The sequence below is a fragment of the Stegodyphus dumicola genome, chromosome X1 (genome assembly GCF_044657685.1).
Source record: "Stegodyphus dumicola isolate Sdum_Otavi_A_Nest chromosome X1, ASM4465768v1".
Taxonomy (NCBI): Eukaryota; Metazoa; Arthropoda; class Arachnida; order Araneae; family Eresidae; genus Stegodyphus; species Stegodyphus dumicola.
In genome coordinates, this window is record NC_140780.1 from 177466814 (window position 1) to 177484059 (window position 17246).

Consider the following 17246-nt stretch of genomic DNA (forward strand, 5'->3'; position numbering starts at 1 on the left):
TTCTTCTGAAAGACTAACATTAGAAATATTAACTATTGGTTTGGTGTTTACAATGGGAAGATTTTTTTAACTACTTGAACTAGAAGACTGTAAAAGAAGTTTTTCGAATTTAACGGCAAGGGTGTTTTTATGACGGTTAACTGCATTCTCCGTTCTAGACCAAGACTTTTGTTATACCAAGACCAAGCTATTGACAGGGGCTTTTCACCCAACATCATTAATCAAGCAGTTAAAAAATTCTCATCTCAACACACTAAAAAGCACACTCTTGTTTTAGGAGATTATAAAAATTCTGTTGTTATTCCTTTCTTTCCGTCAATTATGTAGCTATAAAGTTGCACATATTTTGGAGAAATTTAACTTTCGGGTTGTTTATTCTCCCATCAATAAAATTCCGAGTTCCATACTCAAGGACCCCCATTCCAGATATGAATTCCTGGGGTATTTATAGGATTCCTTGCCAGTGCGGTTTAATTTACATTGGCCAAACTAAGAGAGCCTTAAAATTTCGCGTCAAGGAACATGAGGCATATGTTAGAAAAAAGGAAACACAGAAGTCTTCTGTTGCTCAACATTGTTGGTCCGAAAATCACACTGAAGTCCCGGCGAGGGCACTGCTTATTTTTCATGTACTCCAGCTTCAAATAGCCTAATGATTCTACACATTATTTGTAAACTGTGATTATCGCTCACTAAACTTAGTAAGCGTTACCGCAGCTAAGCAAGATCCAGTGTTGTAACAAGCTTTGGAATAACTGAAAACATATCTGTTTTTCTCACGCTTGACATTACGATGGGAATTAAATGCTTTAAAGAAAACTGTTAAACAAGAATGTGAAACAAGATTAAGTGCCAGATCACAAGCGATTAGTGTTACTGCCGACGAGCTGGAAGAATTAGTAGAAGTATTGGAAAAATTAGCAGAGAACAAGTGAAGCCACACTTTTATTGTAAAATACACTGAATTTTAATTTCATAAGTCCATTCTGGCATGAATTCTTGAGAAGAACTGATCATGTGCAGCTCAGATTATAAGATACTAAAGTGAATTTTAGAGAGGCTTTATATGTTCTTGAATCATTAGCAACTGAACTTGCAGAAATTCGAGACGAGATCTGTGAGGACGCAATATAAAAGGCTATGTCTCTTTGTGAAAAACTGGGTATTGCTACAACAACATCCGTGTTACAAGACGACGAAAAATGCCCGGAAAAGCACTCTTGATCGTATGCAGCAAGAAATAAGTACACGATATACATCACTATGTGATCTTAATTCCAGTTGTGGAAGTTTACCGGACTTTGAAAATTTATTAAACAAGGATAACGACCTTGAAAAGAACTGCAAAAATTTGAGTGCATTTTATAATACATATTTTAATGCAATAGAACTCTACGTCGAAATATCTTACTGTAGTGTTACCCCAGTAGTAGAAAAGAAGCTGATCCTAAAACTCCATTATAGCTTCTTACCTTTATAATACTCGTAGTGTTCTTCATTGAACGAGGCGGGCGAACCAAAACTAGTTAGTTACCTTTATAATGCCGTATGCAGAAAATGTTCTTTCAAACCTGAGGTTGGCACTTCAAATACTCCTTTCTATTTCATTATCAACTGCTAGCTGCAAACGTTTATTTAGCAAATTTAAATTAAGACACAATAACACGCCGAATAAATACTAATTCAGAAGTCAAACAACAAAAATCAGCGTTAATTTACAAAATTTTCACAGGACTAGTTTCGATGGATTTACCGAACCATCATCTTCAGCTGCAAAACCGCAAATGAACAAGATAGGAAATAATGTTTAGATAAGATAATGTTAGATATTTTATAAATATCTAACATTAAATAATGTTAGATATTAAATAATGTTATGATATAAATGGAAATAATGTTAGATAATTTTGCAGAAATTTAACTTTCGGGTTGTTTACTCTCCCATCAATAAAATTCCAACTTCTATACTCAAGGACCCCATTCCGGATATGAATTCCTGGGGTATTTATAGGATTCCTTGCCAGTGCGGTTTAATTTACATTGGCCAAACTAAGAGAGCCTTAAAATTTCGCGTCAAAGAACATGAGACATTGTTAGAAAAAAGGAAACACAGAAGTCTTCTGTTGCTCAACATTGTTGGTCCGAAAATCACACTTTCAATTTTTCTGCTGCCAAAATTATTCAAAAAACATCTTCCATTGGAGAACTGGATTTTCTAGAGGCGTTTCACATTCATAAAAATCTTTCTGTTCTAGTTAACGATCCTAATTCCAATCCAAATTTGCCTTCGGCTTTTAGAGAAATTATGTTTTAGTTCTGGTTTCGCCAACAGATGGCGCCACTTGCTTATTCTTGTCCAGGCTTTCTTATCTTATCTAAACATTATTTCCTATCTTGTTCATTTGCGGTTTTGCAGCTGAAGATGATGGTTCGGTAAAACCATCGAAACTAGTCCTGTGAAAATTTTGTAAATTAACGCTGATTTTTGTTGTTTGACTTCTGAATTAAATTTAAATTAATTTTGCCATATCTACGATCAACGATGAGACAAGATCGCCTAAGAAACCTAGCATTTCTCTCTGTCTGGAAAGAGGAAAATTTGAAATGATCGACTATAATGAAGGAACTTATAAATTTGCTTCATCAAAGGCAAGAAAAATGTATATATAGTAATTAACTGTATTAGTGTATTATAATATAATATTATATTATTACTAATAAACATATCTACTTACATATAATCTTTTTCGTAGTTTAAAAGCTGCCATGTTTTCTAAAACAATTGTACAAATATGTAAAACAAATAATACCTTTCTAACGAATTCTAGATGAGCGTATGTCTGATTTTTCCACTGACACAGACATATTTCCGAATTCAATCTTAGTCTTGAATTTTTAAATGCAAATTTAAAGCCTGAGACTGTTATCCCGAAAAAATGTAACCATTTATTCCGACAAAGTGTATAGCATTTTGTAGAAGTGTAGTTAGGTACTGACTATTCGTAATATATTATAGACTATTTCAAGGCAGATACTATTATTATTTGTATTATATTCTTATTGAGTATATCCTATATATTATATTACTAAGCGTTTTTCGGGGAGGGGCGCCAAAAATTTATCGTGCCCCAGTCGCCAATTATGCTCGCTACGCCATCGGTGCAATTTAGGTATCAACAACACTGAATTCTTCTCAAATTAAAAAAAAATTCTGGACCAAAAACTTAAACAGTTTTATGATTTAATAAACTTTAACAAGCTTAACTAAATCGATAATTTTATCAACTTGTAGGGTTATACTTGATCTGGTGCTACAAAGTAGTCCAAAAGCCCTAGCAGACATCAAGCGAATTATCACTACGTCTGTAATAAAGTCGCGAAAAGGCTAAAACAACCTTTTTACTTAAACAGAATTTAGAACACAAGCGTACTCTCTTGTGCTAGAATAACAGCCACAACTCGTGGTGATGCAACTAAATAAACAGAACAGTAAAACTAATATCAAATGTTGAACTACAGAAGTGCACAGACTACAGAATTACACATTACTATAAACGGGCTCACTACTCTACAGGAGAGTAAAAATCAAAATGCAGGCAGCGATTGAACGCAAAACCGAATAATTACAATTATCAGAGCAGACACGAAACTAACGCATAGCGTGCACGCGCTATCAGAAACATTCTCTGTCTTAAAATAACATAACCTCAGTTTAAATACTGGCTACTCATTTGCATTCTGGGGAGGAATAAGGAAAGGAGAAGTTCTAGTAAAGATTGAAATTATAAACTGGTTAATTTAAAAGAACACCTCAATGGATAATTCCAAGCAGTATATTTATAATAAGATATATCATGATAAATGGATTAAGTTGCTGTTTTTGTAAAGTTCTTGATAAATTATTAAATAATTATTGAATTTTTAATCTGATAAACTCTTAATATTTTTCATTAATTTAATTTAAAAGAACACTCTTATAAATTAAATTAATAAAAAATATTAACTTAAATATATATAAATAACTTAAATATATATAAAAATATTAACTTAATAATTTAAAAGAACACTCTTATAAACTAAATTAATAAAAAATATTAAGAGTTTATCAGATTAAAAATTCAATAATTATTTAATAATTTATCAAGAACTTTACAAAAACAGCAACTTAATCCATTTATCATGATATATCTTATTATAAATATACTGCTTGGAAATATCCATTGAGAATTACGACAGATTACCTATTTCGTTTCACCTTTGAAATACCTATTAAAAATTACGACTGAGTGAATTTTTGTGAAGCGTTCTTATGGTTATCTGTATGTCCCAAACGAAATGAACAAACAGCACGCTTAATGCAATACTTAATATCTCGTACATTTAGTTACATTGCTATTAAACACTTTATGATGCTGTTACACGAGCGAAAGCGCTGACGTAAAGACCTAAGTTCTCTTTACGATTTATTTCAGTACTACTTTACCTGTTGCTTTTACCCAGGCTGAAACTCTTGTTTTTGTTTCATTCAGTGTTTCAAATTTAGGAACAAAGAAACCGGATGTCAATTGTACTGGAACGAAAGTCTTGCACGTGAGTTGTCTCATTGTTAATGGTTCCCTCATCAATCTTTGCTCTTGTGAAGGAGCTTTAGTATATGCAACTCGTAGTATACGTACGTAGAATGTACTTCTGTTACCATGTTCCACGTATTCCATTTTCTGTGTATCAATATCTCCTCCTAAAATGAAAAAATGAAGAGTACTATATTGCTTCAAATGTGACTTATAACAAAGCAATGAAGAGTACTACATTGCTCAGAGCATTATATTTCTGTATTGCTTTGTTATAAGCCACATTTGAAGATTATGATGATTACATACCACAGTCAGCAGAATTTAAATTATACTTAATTGACAATAAACAAGTAGCATACCATTTTTTTTTAATTCAAAGTGTTTATATGTACAACGTTAACACAAAAACTTTTGTTAAGCTACCTAACAGAAGACAATAATTACTTGGTTTGCTATGATTCAAGCCTAGTTCGATGAACATTATTATGATACATGACAATATAAAGACCTACAATATAGGTTATTCGCGTTATCACAACTTTAGATATGTTATCTTGTATGATTACATACATTCTTGTATTATTACACACATACACACGAAACAAATAACACAAAAATAGTATAATTTTCGATGTTTTATAAGGTTGCAGCTTTTATATTATTCACAATAATTAATGCATTGCACTTTTAAATGTACATACATTCAAATAATTTATGCTATATAAGTATGGTATTCGCGTAGTCCATACAATTCTTCATTCGTTTGTTTCAATTCCACTAACATCTTGCATCTTCACCCTTATTTCCTCGTGACTTCGTGATGTAGCTGGATAGCATGTAAAACGCGTAAACGGGAGGAAGATGGGTGTCCGGATTTCAAATCCCGACGATGTCGTGGGGTATTTCTTTGATTTCATTTTTCGAAAATTTCTAAATGATTATGCAATTGGCGCCCGAACTAAGAAGTGGTGAACACCAGGATTGGTGAAAGGGTGGCTTCCTGAATGCGGTCAAGAGGGGGACCTTGACGTTAAGTGGGAATGGAAAAATAAGAAGGTGCGTTAGAGGATAAGGGGAGATATATTCTAAAAGAAAAGAATTTTTAGGTCTCATTCAGTATCACTATATCAGGAATAAAAACTTGAATGGAGCTACAGAGTTCTTTATTCTTCACTGTAGGTCAGTAACGTATACAAGGATGTACATGGTACTAGAATGGAGACAAATTATATAGGATATGAAAAGTTTTGAAGTTAAAATTCCATTTAATTAATTTTAATTATTTATTTAATATCGATTTATTACTAATTATAATAGATTGGAATATTTGAATATGAATTAGCTGAATATTTAATTTGCATTCTTATAGAATGCAGATGAATTCATTTTTACTTAATGAAAATCAAAACTTAGTAGCTAATTAATCTGTCCTCTATCGAGCATCTTAGTTGAGCGATCCGTATTAATGGGCCTTTTTTATTAAAAAAAATTAAATGCTTCAAGAATAATTAGAAGAGGGCTTAATTCTCTTCATATACTTAAATTCTTCATTAAAAAAACTGCATTTTCAGCTATAACCAGGTGAAATAATTCTCTAAATATAATTCAAAGCATAAAAAAATAAGGTACATAAACGCCTTGGAAACAGAACTAGCATTGAGATTCTCTTTAAGAAATATAGTGAAGCTTACAAAAAGTCTACGAAGAGAAGTTCCGTAGAATATTTTCTAACTCTTTATGATTAATACGCTTACTTTATAAACGACATGTAAATATGATTTAATGTATATGTGTGGATGTGTGTGTGTGTGGCTCACTAGTGGCTGAGCGGTAAACTCGTCGAAACCTGGTAGGTCGATCTGGGGTTCGAATCCCAGTGAACGGGATGGCTGTATTGACGTTTTCGTGGTTTTTCCCATGTGTAACGTGCATACGAGTCAGTTTTGCTTAGAAATTTCTCCATGAGGCATCCTTACCCTTAGGCAAATAGCCGTCGAATGCTTTGCTATAATCAAACAAACCAGATCAGACAATAGATATATAAATATTAAAGAAACTGCTATAAAATAGCATATAAATATGTATAATTATTAAAAGAAAGGAAAAGTCGGATCTTAATTGATTGTATATAATTTAATCCCTATGAAGGCTCTAACAATTCTTTCTCACTTAAAGTCGTAACCCAAAAGGAGAACAAGTAAAGTTAAACTTCAGATACGTCTAATACAAAAAATACAAAATATAATAATACTAAATTATATATGTACGAAACCTAACTAACCAATTATAGTGATATTGTTACGAAATGTCCAAGTGCGGTGAGATAGCTTCCCTGCAAAGCAGTTTTAGAGTTGCCATAAAATAGCGAGGAAGGCAGGATTGCCACATTTGGCGACAAAATTGGCGATATGCTATGGACGGTTGGAGAATCTTCTGGAACGAATTCTTACCGGTTAAGCCCAGAATGTTCTCGAACTCAAGCCGAAAGCTATATAAAGCCTGCTTGTCCGCAGTGCGAGTTGGTGTGCCTCGTCGAGAGGGGGAGTCAGCATATGCCTCGTCTAGCGAGCTGATAGTCAGTCATTGAGCGAGTGTCTCGAAGTCTAGCGCCGAGTTAGTATCGAGTTCGTGTCTCGTCTAGCGAGTGAATCACTGCGGAGTCGATCGAGTTGACAGCCAGGCAGCGAGTGCCCAATGGGTGTTCGAGTGCACCGAAAGAGTCTCGTAGTGTATCGCGGTTAGTGCATCGTCGAGAGAGCGTTTTGAGCTCCGGGAACGACTGAATCGAAGAGTCGGGAGCTGTGCTCTGAGAGTCGTCGAGTGCATCGCGAGATGTAGCGTGGAGAGTTTCGAGAGTAGGTAGGGTTCCGAGAACGCCCAAGCAGAGTCGGGAGCTGTACTCTAGTGCTTTGCCGTGAAGTTGTCTCCACCGTGACAGCCTGATAACCTGGAGACTGTGTCGCTGATCGTGTCAGCGCGTTTATAGTAGTTCATCGACGACTGTAAAAACGTGTTTTGGGGCTGTCCGGACAATACTGGCCAATAAAGTGTGTTTCGATCCTTCATCAAGTGTCATCGTTATTCACTCCAAATCTACGAACCCCTTCCGAACGTGAAGGAAGAAAGCAACGTAACAACTGGTGTCGGAAGAAAAGAAAAATGCAACAATATTATGTAAATATACGTATGGTAAAGAACATCGTATAATAAAGGTATTTTTCCTTTGCTATGTTATACCTTGTTCTATATTTTGTTCCGTTTATATATACCTATACATAGATATATATAATTTAAGGATTCCATATTAACAACTATATTTAAAACGCAAAAGTGCATGAATAATGTATTTTTCAGTATTATTTAACTTCATTCTGAAGAATTTTCTGCTGTCTAGTTTGCGTTATTTTATTCATAAGTCTCAAATAAATAAGATTATTGTTTATATGTCATTAGAAAATTAACCAAAAAGCAGCGATCACAATGTAATTGAAAAAAAGTCCTTAGACGTGAAAAGCTTGAAAGCCATTTGGGTTATGACTATTTTTTCAGATACTCAGCTACTTCGCATACATGTAACATAGCATTCGAAATGAAGAAATCAATATTTACTATAAATTCATTGATGTAACAAATATCTGTGTTTCTACTCCTATGGCTTTAAAAAAAAGATGTTATTTACCTTACAGTTTATCGTTCAATAAAACATTTTCATTGTACAAAACTGCATTCATTCGAAGAATTTAATTTGTATTTTCCTCTGTATAAAACTGAATGTAGAGAAGTTAGACATTTAAACGACCCCCCATATTTTCTCATGATCCCGAGCAAGATTATACCTCCTTTTCAGCTCCCCCTTTGAAAAACGGGGTTGTAAATTTATGACCTGACCTCATATAGACTGATTTCGGTGAAAAGTGGTAGGCATCTTTCTTCAGCACCAGGTTTTGGTAACTGGGTACCCTTATCCCTAGCTCGCCATTTAAAAAGAGGGAGTACATAAAGTGTTTTCTGCCTCTCTTTTGCGTACCCTCGTGGTGTAATTGGATAGCACGTTTGACACGTAGTCGAGAGGTCTGAAGTTCGAATCCTGACGATGGTATTGCGGATTTCTTCGCTTTCCTGACCTTGAAAATTCTAATGACTCTACAACCTTCATAGACAAAAAATGGTCAAGAAATCCTTTTACATAAAGTCCTAAACTTATACGGATATGGACTAAATTATTTAATATTTTTACTGCTTATTTGAAATTACATTCTTTACAAAAGCAAGGATGAGTCTTTACAAAAGCAAGGATGAGAATATATATTGAGATAATTTTTGTTTCAAAGTTTTTACATAAAAATGCGTTTTTATTTTTTTCTTAGAAACTAATTCATTAATTGCAAAATCGATCCTTAAAGTTTTTAAGAACACTCTAACAAATACAATAAAAAACTGGAGGAAAAAGCATTGAAAATTGTAGGAGAGGAGAGATATTTTAATTGTTAAATTTGTTTTCAAAAAATTTAAATTAAAAAAATTACTGGCAAATTTTCTTTTCAGCTTAAAATAATTTTTTCTTAAAAAAACCATTTAATAATATTAATAAAAAGTAGGCGAAAGTTCTTAAATAAAAAAAGTCATTCAAAAGGTACCGACTCCCCTTGTCGCGTTGAAGTTCATATGCGTATCTGAGCGCCTTAACTTAAGTTTTAATTTGAACGGTGTTTCTGGAATACCCAGGATCTGTTAACCTTGTCTGTACTTGTTGGCAGCGAAGCGTGCGCCAAGTTCGCAAGCCTATGCGAAGACCTTAAGCTGAGGATTTCTATCACCAAGTCTTCTGCACTCCTCATCCCGAGACCGGGCACGAGGCCTGTACGTCGTCCCTGTATCCGATTACTTGGCCGCAACATTAAATTCACGGATACACAGAAGTATCTAGGAGTGGTCTGGGACTCTGGCTTAACATGGGTGCCACATTTGCAGCAACAGAGAGCAAAAACCTCCGATGGCCAGAATGACACGGAAATTTCAAGGAAGGAATTGGGGACTAAATCCCCACATTCAAAAAGTGCTTTATAGCACGGTGGTGGAAAAGATTGCGTTGTACGCAGCTGCAATCTGGGCTCAACCGATGACAATGAGGAAAATCAAGCAGTTAACATCACTCCAACGCCCTTTTGTCATAAGCATCTGCAGAGCATACTGCACAACAGCCACGAGCTCCGCCCTTACTCTAGCAGGTATAGTCCCTCTACACATCCAGGCCGAGCTAGAGGCGACATATACGAGAGTCCTTCACTTGAGGAAAGACGCCTCCTTCGCAGGTACTCTCTACAGTCCAGCACTTTATGAGCACCCCAAGACACCGCTGCACACACATCCAGCGCATAAAGGACTAGGGGTCCACACCCACATCATGCAACAGCCCAACAAGGAAATACAGCACATCAGCAACCATACACTTTACACTGATGGTTCTAAACATGCTGAAGGCGTTGGCAGTGCTTTCCTGCACTGTTGGCAAAGCCAAGAATTACATCATTGGAAAGGCCACCTAGGTGACAGCAATAGCGTCTTTCATACAGAAGTGATAGCAATTACAGCTGCTGTTGAATATGTAATAAGCCGAAAAATCTCAAAAGCTTATCTCTATACGGATAGTATGTCTGCCTTTCTGGCCCTAAGCAAACACAACCATGTTTCCCCGTTGATCATCCGCCTTCAAAAACTCTTAAAAGATAACCCACAGGTACACGTGGACATGACGTGGGTGAAAGCTCACGAAGGCAATGCAGGTAATGAGGCAGCGGACGTGCTCGCCAAAGAGGCAGCCTCAAACATCAACGCACGTCCCATCGCTGTTCCGGCGCCACCTTCCCATCTTAAAAGACTGCTGAAAGGCGCAGCAGTCCAGTGGTGGCAAAGAGTATGGGAACATGGAAACACACGAAGAAGAGTGTATGGCTTTCTACCGATGGTGACAACGGAGAGACTCATAGCAAACGCTCCACTTACTAACTTTGTAACTGGGCACGGTCCCTTCCCGGACTACTTCAACAGACGCACTATTTCTAATACGGATCGCTGTGTATGCGGGGAAGAGGGGACACCCGATCACTATATCTTCCGGTGCCCACTCACAGAACAGCACCATTTCCCGGAACCCACGAACATACCTGCCTTCCACAAGTTTATCCTTAAAAATAAAGCGGCAATCAACACAGTGTGCAAAATCGTTAACACCATTAAGGCCTACGGCCAAGACCTTTGCCTCCCATTATAAAACAGTGCTATTCATAATGGTCTCAGTGACTGCATTCTGCCTTAACAAACTGTGCAACAACACATACTGCATGCTGTATACCGCTAGTGTTTCACTTGTGGGTATTGCGTACATTCTGCTCAATGTGCCTAGTACTGCCACTGTAAAGTACTTTCCCTGAAACTATACTGAACTGCCACTATAACTGTGCACCTTATATGTTTTATGTGTTTAATGCAATGTGTGTGTTTAACGTAATTTTTATATATGTTTTATGCTGTTTAATGTCGTATTGTGTGTACTTTGTATCATTGTACTGTTATGTTTTGTATATTTTGTGTTGAACTGTGTTTTCTCTATGTATATTTATTTGTCATGTATTTCAAATGTGTGTGCTTAATTATGTATCATATTAATGTGTAATGTGTATATGTAATAATGTATGTATATAATGTGTATGTAATTATGTATCATATTGATGTATAAGTAGTATTTTATGTGCAAGCAGTAACCCAAGTGTAAGCAGTAATTTATGAGTAATAATGTGTATGTAATTATGTATCATATTGATGTATAAGTAGTATTTTATGTGCAAGCAGTAACCCAAGTGTAAGCAGTAATTTATGAGTAATAATATGTAATGTAATGCATATATTTAAGTATATTAATGTGTAAGGTAATGGGTATATGTAATTATGTATCATATTAATACGTAAGCAGTATTGTCTGTACAAGCAGCAAATCATGTGTAAGCAGGAATATGTGTGAGCAGTAACTTACGTGCAAGCAGTAATTAATGAGTATTTTTGTATCATACTAATGTGTAAGCAGTAATTAATGAGTATTTACGTATCACACTAATGTGTAAGCAGTAACTTATGTGTAAGGAGTAATTTATGAGTATTTATGTGTCATACTAATGTGTAAGCAGTATTTCATATGTAAACAGTAACTTATGCGTAAGCAGGAACTTATGCATCATCAGTAGGCAGCAATTCCTGTGTACGTAGTAATTTACGTACAGTGCAACTGAATATGTATGTAATCTTATACATGTAATTTATGCATAAGCTGTAACAAGGTGCAAGCGTAGGCAGTAATGTATCATATTAATGTGTAAGCAGTATTTGTATTATATTAATGTGTTATCATGTATCATATTAATGTGTAATGTAATGAGTATATGTAATTATGTATCATTTAAAGTGTAAGTAGCATTCTATGTGCAAGCATTAATTCAAGTGTAAGTAGTAATTTATGTGTAAACAGTAATTTAGGAGTAATAATGTGTAATATAATGCATATATTTATGTGTATATGTAAGCATATTAATGTGTAAGGTAATGTGTATATGTAATCATGTATCATATTAATATGTAAGTAGTATCTTCTGTGCAAGCAGCAAATCATGTGCAAGCAGCTTATGTGTAAGCAGTAATTAATGAGTATCTATTTAATATAATGTGCAAGCAGTATTTCATATGCAAGCAGTAACTTATGTGTAAGGAGTAATTTATGAGTATTTATGTATCATACTAGTCTGTAAACAGTAACTTATGTGTAAGCAGGAACTTATGTATCATCAGTAGGCCGCAATTCATGAGTACGTAGTAATTTATGTACAATGCAACAGAATATGTATGTAATACAATGGTATAACGCAACTATGCACAATGCAGCTATGTAATATAATCCCTGACTGAAACAGCATGCTGTTTCATACTCCGCACTGAATAACCAAATACGTGTAAACTGTGATCCGAATGTTGCCATATGTACAATGCTATATGTAATAATGTATCATATTAATGTGTAACCAGAATTTTAAGTGTAAGCAGTAACTTATATAAGTAATAATCTATGTGTCATCAGCAGGCAATAACTTATGTGTAAAGTAGCAGTTATGTATAGTGCAACAGTATATGTGTGTAACGCAACGGTGCATTGCAACTATGTAGTATATTCTTTAACTGAAACAGCATTTTGTTTCATACTCCGCACTGAATAACCCAATATGAGTGAACTGCGATCTGAATGTTGCCATATGTACAATGTATTATGCAATTGTGTATCATATTAATGTGTAAGCAGTATTTTTCAGTATTTATATCATAATAATGTGTAATTATGTATCAAATTAACGTGTAATATAGCATGTATATGTAACTGAGCATCATATTAATGCACCATATTAATGTAGTCATATTAATGTAAGCAGTATTTCATGTGTAAGCAGTAATTTATGTGTAAGCAGTAATTCAGGTACAAGCACAAGCAGTAACTTATGTGTATGCGATAATTTACGAAAAAGCAGAATTTATATGTTATCAGTTGGCAGTAATTTATGAGTAAGTAGTAATTTATGTTGAAGTATCGATAAACTCCCGGTGCGTCCTTATGGGGCCACAGGGAGTTGTTGCGTCTGGATAGGGAAGGGTGTGGGACATATGCCTGTTTTCCTCTGTTAGACGCCAGGCGTCCCCGTCCTCCGTCACCTGTCACCTGTCTGTACTTGTTTATAAATTTCCGTATTTCGTACGGTTCCATGTCGTTTTTTTTTTTTTTTTGGATGATATCGCATCCCCCCAGATATCTATCGACACGATTGTTCCGCTGACACACCAGAACAGTCAGTTGCACGTCAACCATGTTGCTTACTAAAGTTAAGTGAACCGCGCCATCGCGCAGTGAAATATGGGAAATCTCTTCATTCGCCCTGATCCAAAGAGGTAGGAGCCATTCTACCAAATTCTACCTCCAGTTCCGAGAGGCAGTTAACGCCGTGTGAATGGAAGACATTGGAAGAAGATGTTTTCGCTACCGATCGAATCTTCTTTTGTGAACGTGGCTTAAGGGTCCCAAACCCGCCCATGAGAACATCCCCCAACGTATATTATCCCCACTATCAGCCTGTATATGACCTGCTGTTGAGAAGGGAAGCAACTGCTCGCCTGGAAGACAGAGTATCCTGACACGACTATTGACGTGATGAATGAGAAATCGAGATTCACCCGACCAGGCAACTACCTTGCACTTATCAATGCTCCAGTCTCGATGTTCCCGGGTCCACTGTAGGCGCAGTTGACAATGACGCTTACTCAACAGAGGCACACAAATGGGATGTCTACTGCGGAGTCCCATATCCAAAGTGCCCTCTGAACTGTTGTATAGGCCTGCCAGCTGAGCCACTATCCGGCGCCGATTTTGCTGTACCAAGGGGGATATTCTCCAGCATCCGTTTTCATTGATGACGCGTGGACGTCCAACACCTTGGCGTCTATTACTGGTTTCACCGTCATATGTCCACTTTGCATAAATACTAACAACGTCAGATGGTGAACAATCTACCAGTCGTGTAGTTTGGAAGATACTCGTTCCGAATCTTCGCGCCATTACAATCTGCCCTATATCAAATTCGCTTATATCAGCAGCGTTTTCCATCACTTGCAAATGTAATTACTGCTCCCCTGAAGAAAGTACGAATTATTCCTTACTTTCGTCAGAGGAGCAGTTAATTATCATACCCACTTAATCACATGCTCTCCATGTCATCCAGACGAGTTCATTGCAAAAATATGGGGATGGTCATATGCTTTGGCTCGTCGGTGTACACATATTTATAAAATACTTGTAACTAATTGATTAAAAATTATTTAAAAAAATCGCTCAGCTTACTTGCTCACTTATGGAAATTCATTAAGGAGGATTCATTAAGTTCTTGCTTGTTTACTACATTTTTCAGATACTTGCAGCAACCTTGAAGAAAGGACCACTAAAAGATAATATATATGTCATTGCTTCTAAATCAGGAAAAATGGATAGACAAAAACTGAAACCACAGTTTTCAAATGTATATTTTGAAATATTCCAAATAACGCTATTTCTTGTCTCAGAAATTAAGATTTTATTAAAAATGTTATACTCGTAGAAAAATCTTTAAATGTTTCAACACTTGCCTTAACACATGCATTTCAGCGTTTTCACAAATACGAATCTCAAACTTGGAAAAACATTGTTCGGAAATTTTTAGCTATTTTAATAACTAAGCAATTTTGGGCGAGTTTTTTTAACGGAATAATGTTCAAATTACAAGCTATTATGCACAATCACACAATCAATTACCGTCACATTTTTACATAAACATATGGAAGTACATGTATGCAGATTTATATACAAAGATATACACGGATCAGTTTGAAAATCCCGTTCAGTTTGCAATTTCATACACCAACAGTTACAGTTGTAAAGTGATTAGGTATCTTTTTGGAAGCATGAAAGATGAAAAATCAGCAACGCCCTCAACGGGAAACGAGCCACGGACGCCTGGAATACGCGCCCAGCGTGCAGACCACTACACTACGAAGGCATGCTAAGAAGGCCTGAGAAATACCTTATACAGTTATTCGCAGTTGTAAACTAGTATTTTGCTAAATGCAGGAGGCGTAAAACAGACTATTATTTGATATTTTTTTCTGCATCGTCTTGTGCTACACACTCAATCCGTAGTCAGAGATTGCACTAATGATTATAATATGAGACTGCTTAAGGTAAGTAGGTTTTCTGAACTTCTTGTATTTTGCCTTAACCCGTTGCCTGTGACGCCCGAACTCAGTTCAAAGATTAGATTACCATCATTTCTGTGCTAACCCTTCATTTTAGGTCACTCTGTATTTACAGTCAAAATATTGTTGCGTTTTTTTTTTACTTCTGACACCAGTTGTTACGTTACGTTCGTACGGGGTTCGTGTGGATTTGGAGTGAATAAGGACGACACTACTTGATGAAGTATCGAAACACACTTTATTGGCCAGTATTGTCAGGACAGCTCCAAAACACGTTTTTACAGTCGTCGATGAACTACTATAAATACGCTGACACGATCAGCGACACAGTCTCCAGGTTATCAGGCTATCACGGTGCAGACAGCTTCACGGCAAAGCACAAGAGTACAGCTCCTGACTCTGCTTGATCGTTCTCGAAACTACACGTACTCTCGAGTCTCTCCACGTTACATCTCGCGATGCACTCGACGACACACAGAGCACAGCTCCCGACTCTTCGGTTCAGTCATTACCGGAGCTCAACACGCTCTCTCAACGATGCACCAACCGCGATACACTACGAGACTCTTTCGGTGCACTCGACGACCCATTGGGCACTCGCTGCCTGGCTCTCAACTCGATCGACTCCGCAGTGATTCACTCGCTAGACGAGAAACCAACTCGATACCAGTGATTCACTCGCTAGACGAGAAACCAACTCGATACCAGTGATTCACTCGCTAGACGAGAAACCAACTCGATACCAACTCGGCGCTAGACTTCGAGACACTCGCTCAATGACTGACTATCAGCTCGCTAGACGAGGCATATACTGATTCGTCCTCTCGACGAGGCACACCAACTCGCACTGCGGACCAGCAGGCTTTATATAGCTTTCGGCATGTGTTCGAGAACATTCTGGGCTTAACCGGTAAGAATTCGTTCCAGAAGATTCTCCATCCGTCCATGGCATATCGCTGATTTTGTCGCCAAATGTGGCAACCCTGCCTTCCTCGCTATTTTATGGCAACTCTAAAACTGCTTTGCAGGGAAGCTATCTCACCGCACTTGGACATTTCGTAACAATATCACTATAATTGGTTAGTTAGGTTTCGTACATATATAATTTAGTATTATTATATTTTGTATTTTTTGTATTAGACGTATCTGAAGTTTAACTTTACTTGTTCTCCTTTTGGGTTACGACTTTAAGTGAGAAAGAATTGTTAGAGCCTTCATAGGGATTAAATTATATACAATCAATTAAGATCCGACTTTTCCTTTCTTTTAATAATTATACATATTTATATGCTATTTTATAGCAGTTTCTTTAATATTTATATATCTATTGTCTGATCTGGTTTGTTTGATTATAGCAAAGCATTCGACGGCTATTTGCCTAAGGGTAAGGATGCCTCATGGAGAAATTTCTAAGCAAAACTGACTCGTATGCACGTTACACATGGGAAAAACCACGAAAACGTCAATACAGCCATAACCGTTCACTGGGATTCGAACCCCGGATCGACCTACCAGGGTTCGACGAGTTTACCGCTCAGCCACTAGTGAGCCACACACATCCACACATATACATTAAATCATATTTACATGTCGTTTATAAAGTAAGCGTATTAATCATAAAGAGTTAGAAAATATTCTACGGAACTTCGCTTCGTAGACTTTTTGTAAGGTGCACCATATTTCTTAAAGAGAATCTCAGTGCTAGTTCTGTTTCCAAGGCGTTTATGTACCTTATTTTTTTATGCTTTGAATTATATTTAGAGAATTATTTCACCTGGTTATAGCTGAAAATGCAGTTTTTTTAATGAAGAATTTAAGTATATGAAGAGAATTAAGCCCTTTTCTAATTATTCTTGAAGC

General features: G+C 36.3%; 1 protein-coding gene across 4 annotated transcripts in view; it reads right to left on the bottom strand.

Annotated features, from left to right (window-relative positions):
* The window catches only part of LOC118202924 (uncharacterized), a 172448-nt gene that overhangs the window by 37664 nt on the left and 117538 nt on the right, over positions 1–17246 (bottom strand). For 3 of the 4 annotated variants that reach the window (XM_085807042.1, XM_085807041.1, XM_085807040.1), the window contains one exon: positions 4484–4738. The exons of the other annotated variant lie outside the window; for it this stretch is intronic. In XM_085807042.1, the coding sequence (XP_085663168.1) occupies positions 4484–4738 (255 nt within the window). The remainder of the gene's footprint in view (positions 1–4483; positions 4739–17246) is intronic. 4 annotated transcript variants of the gene reach the window in all.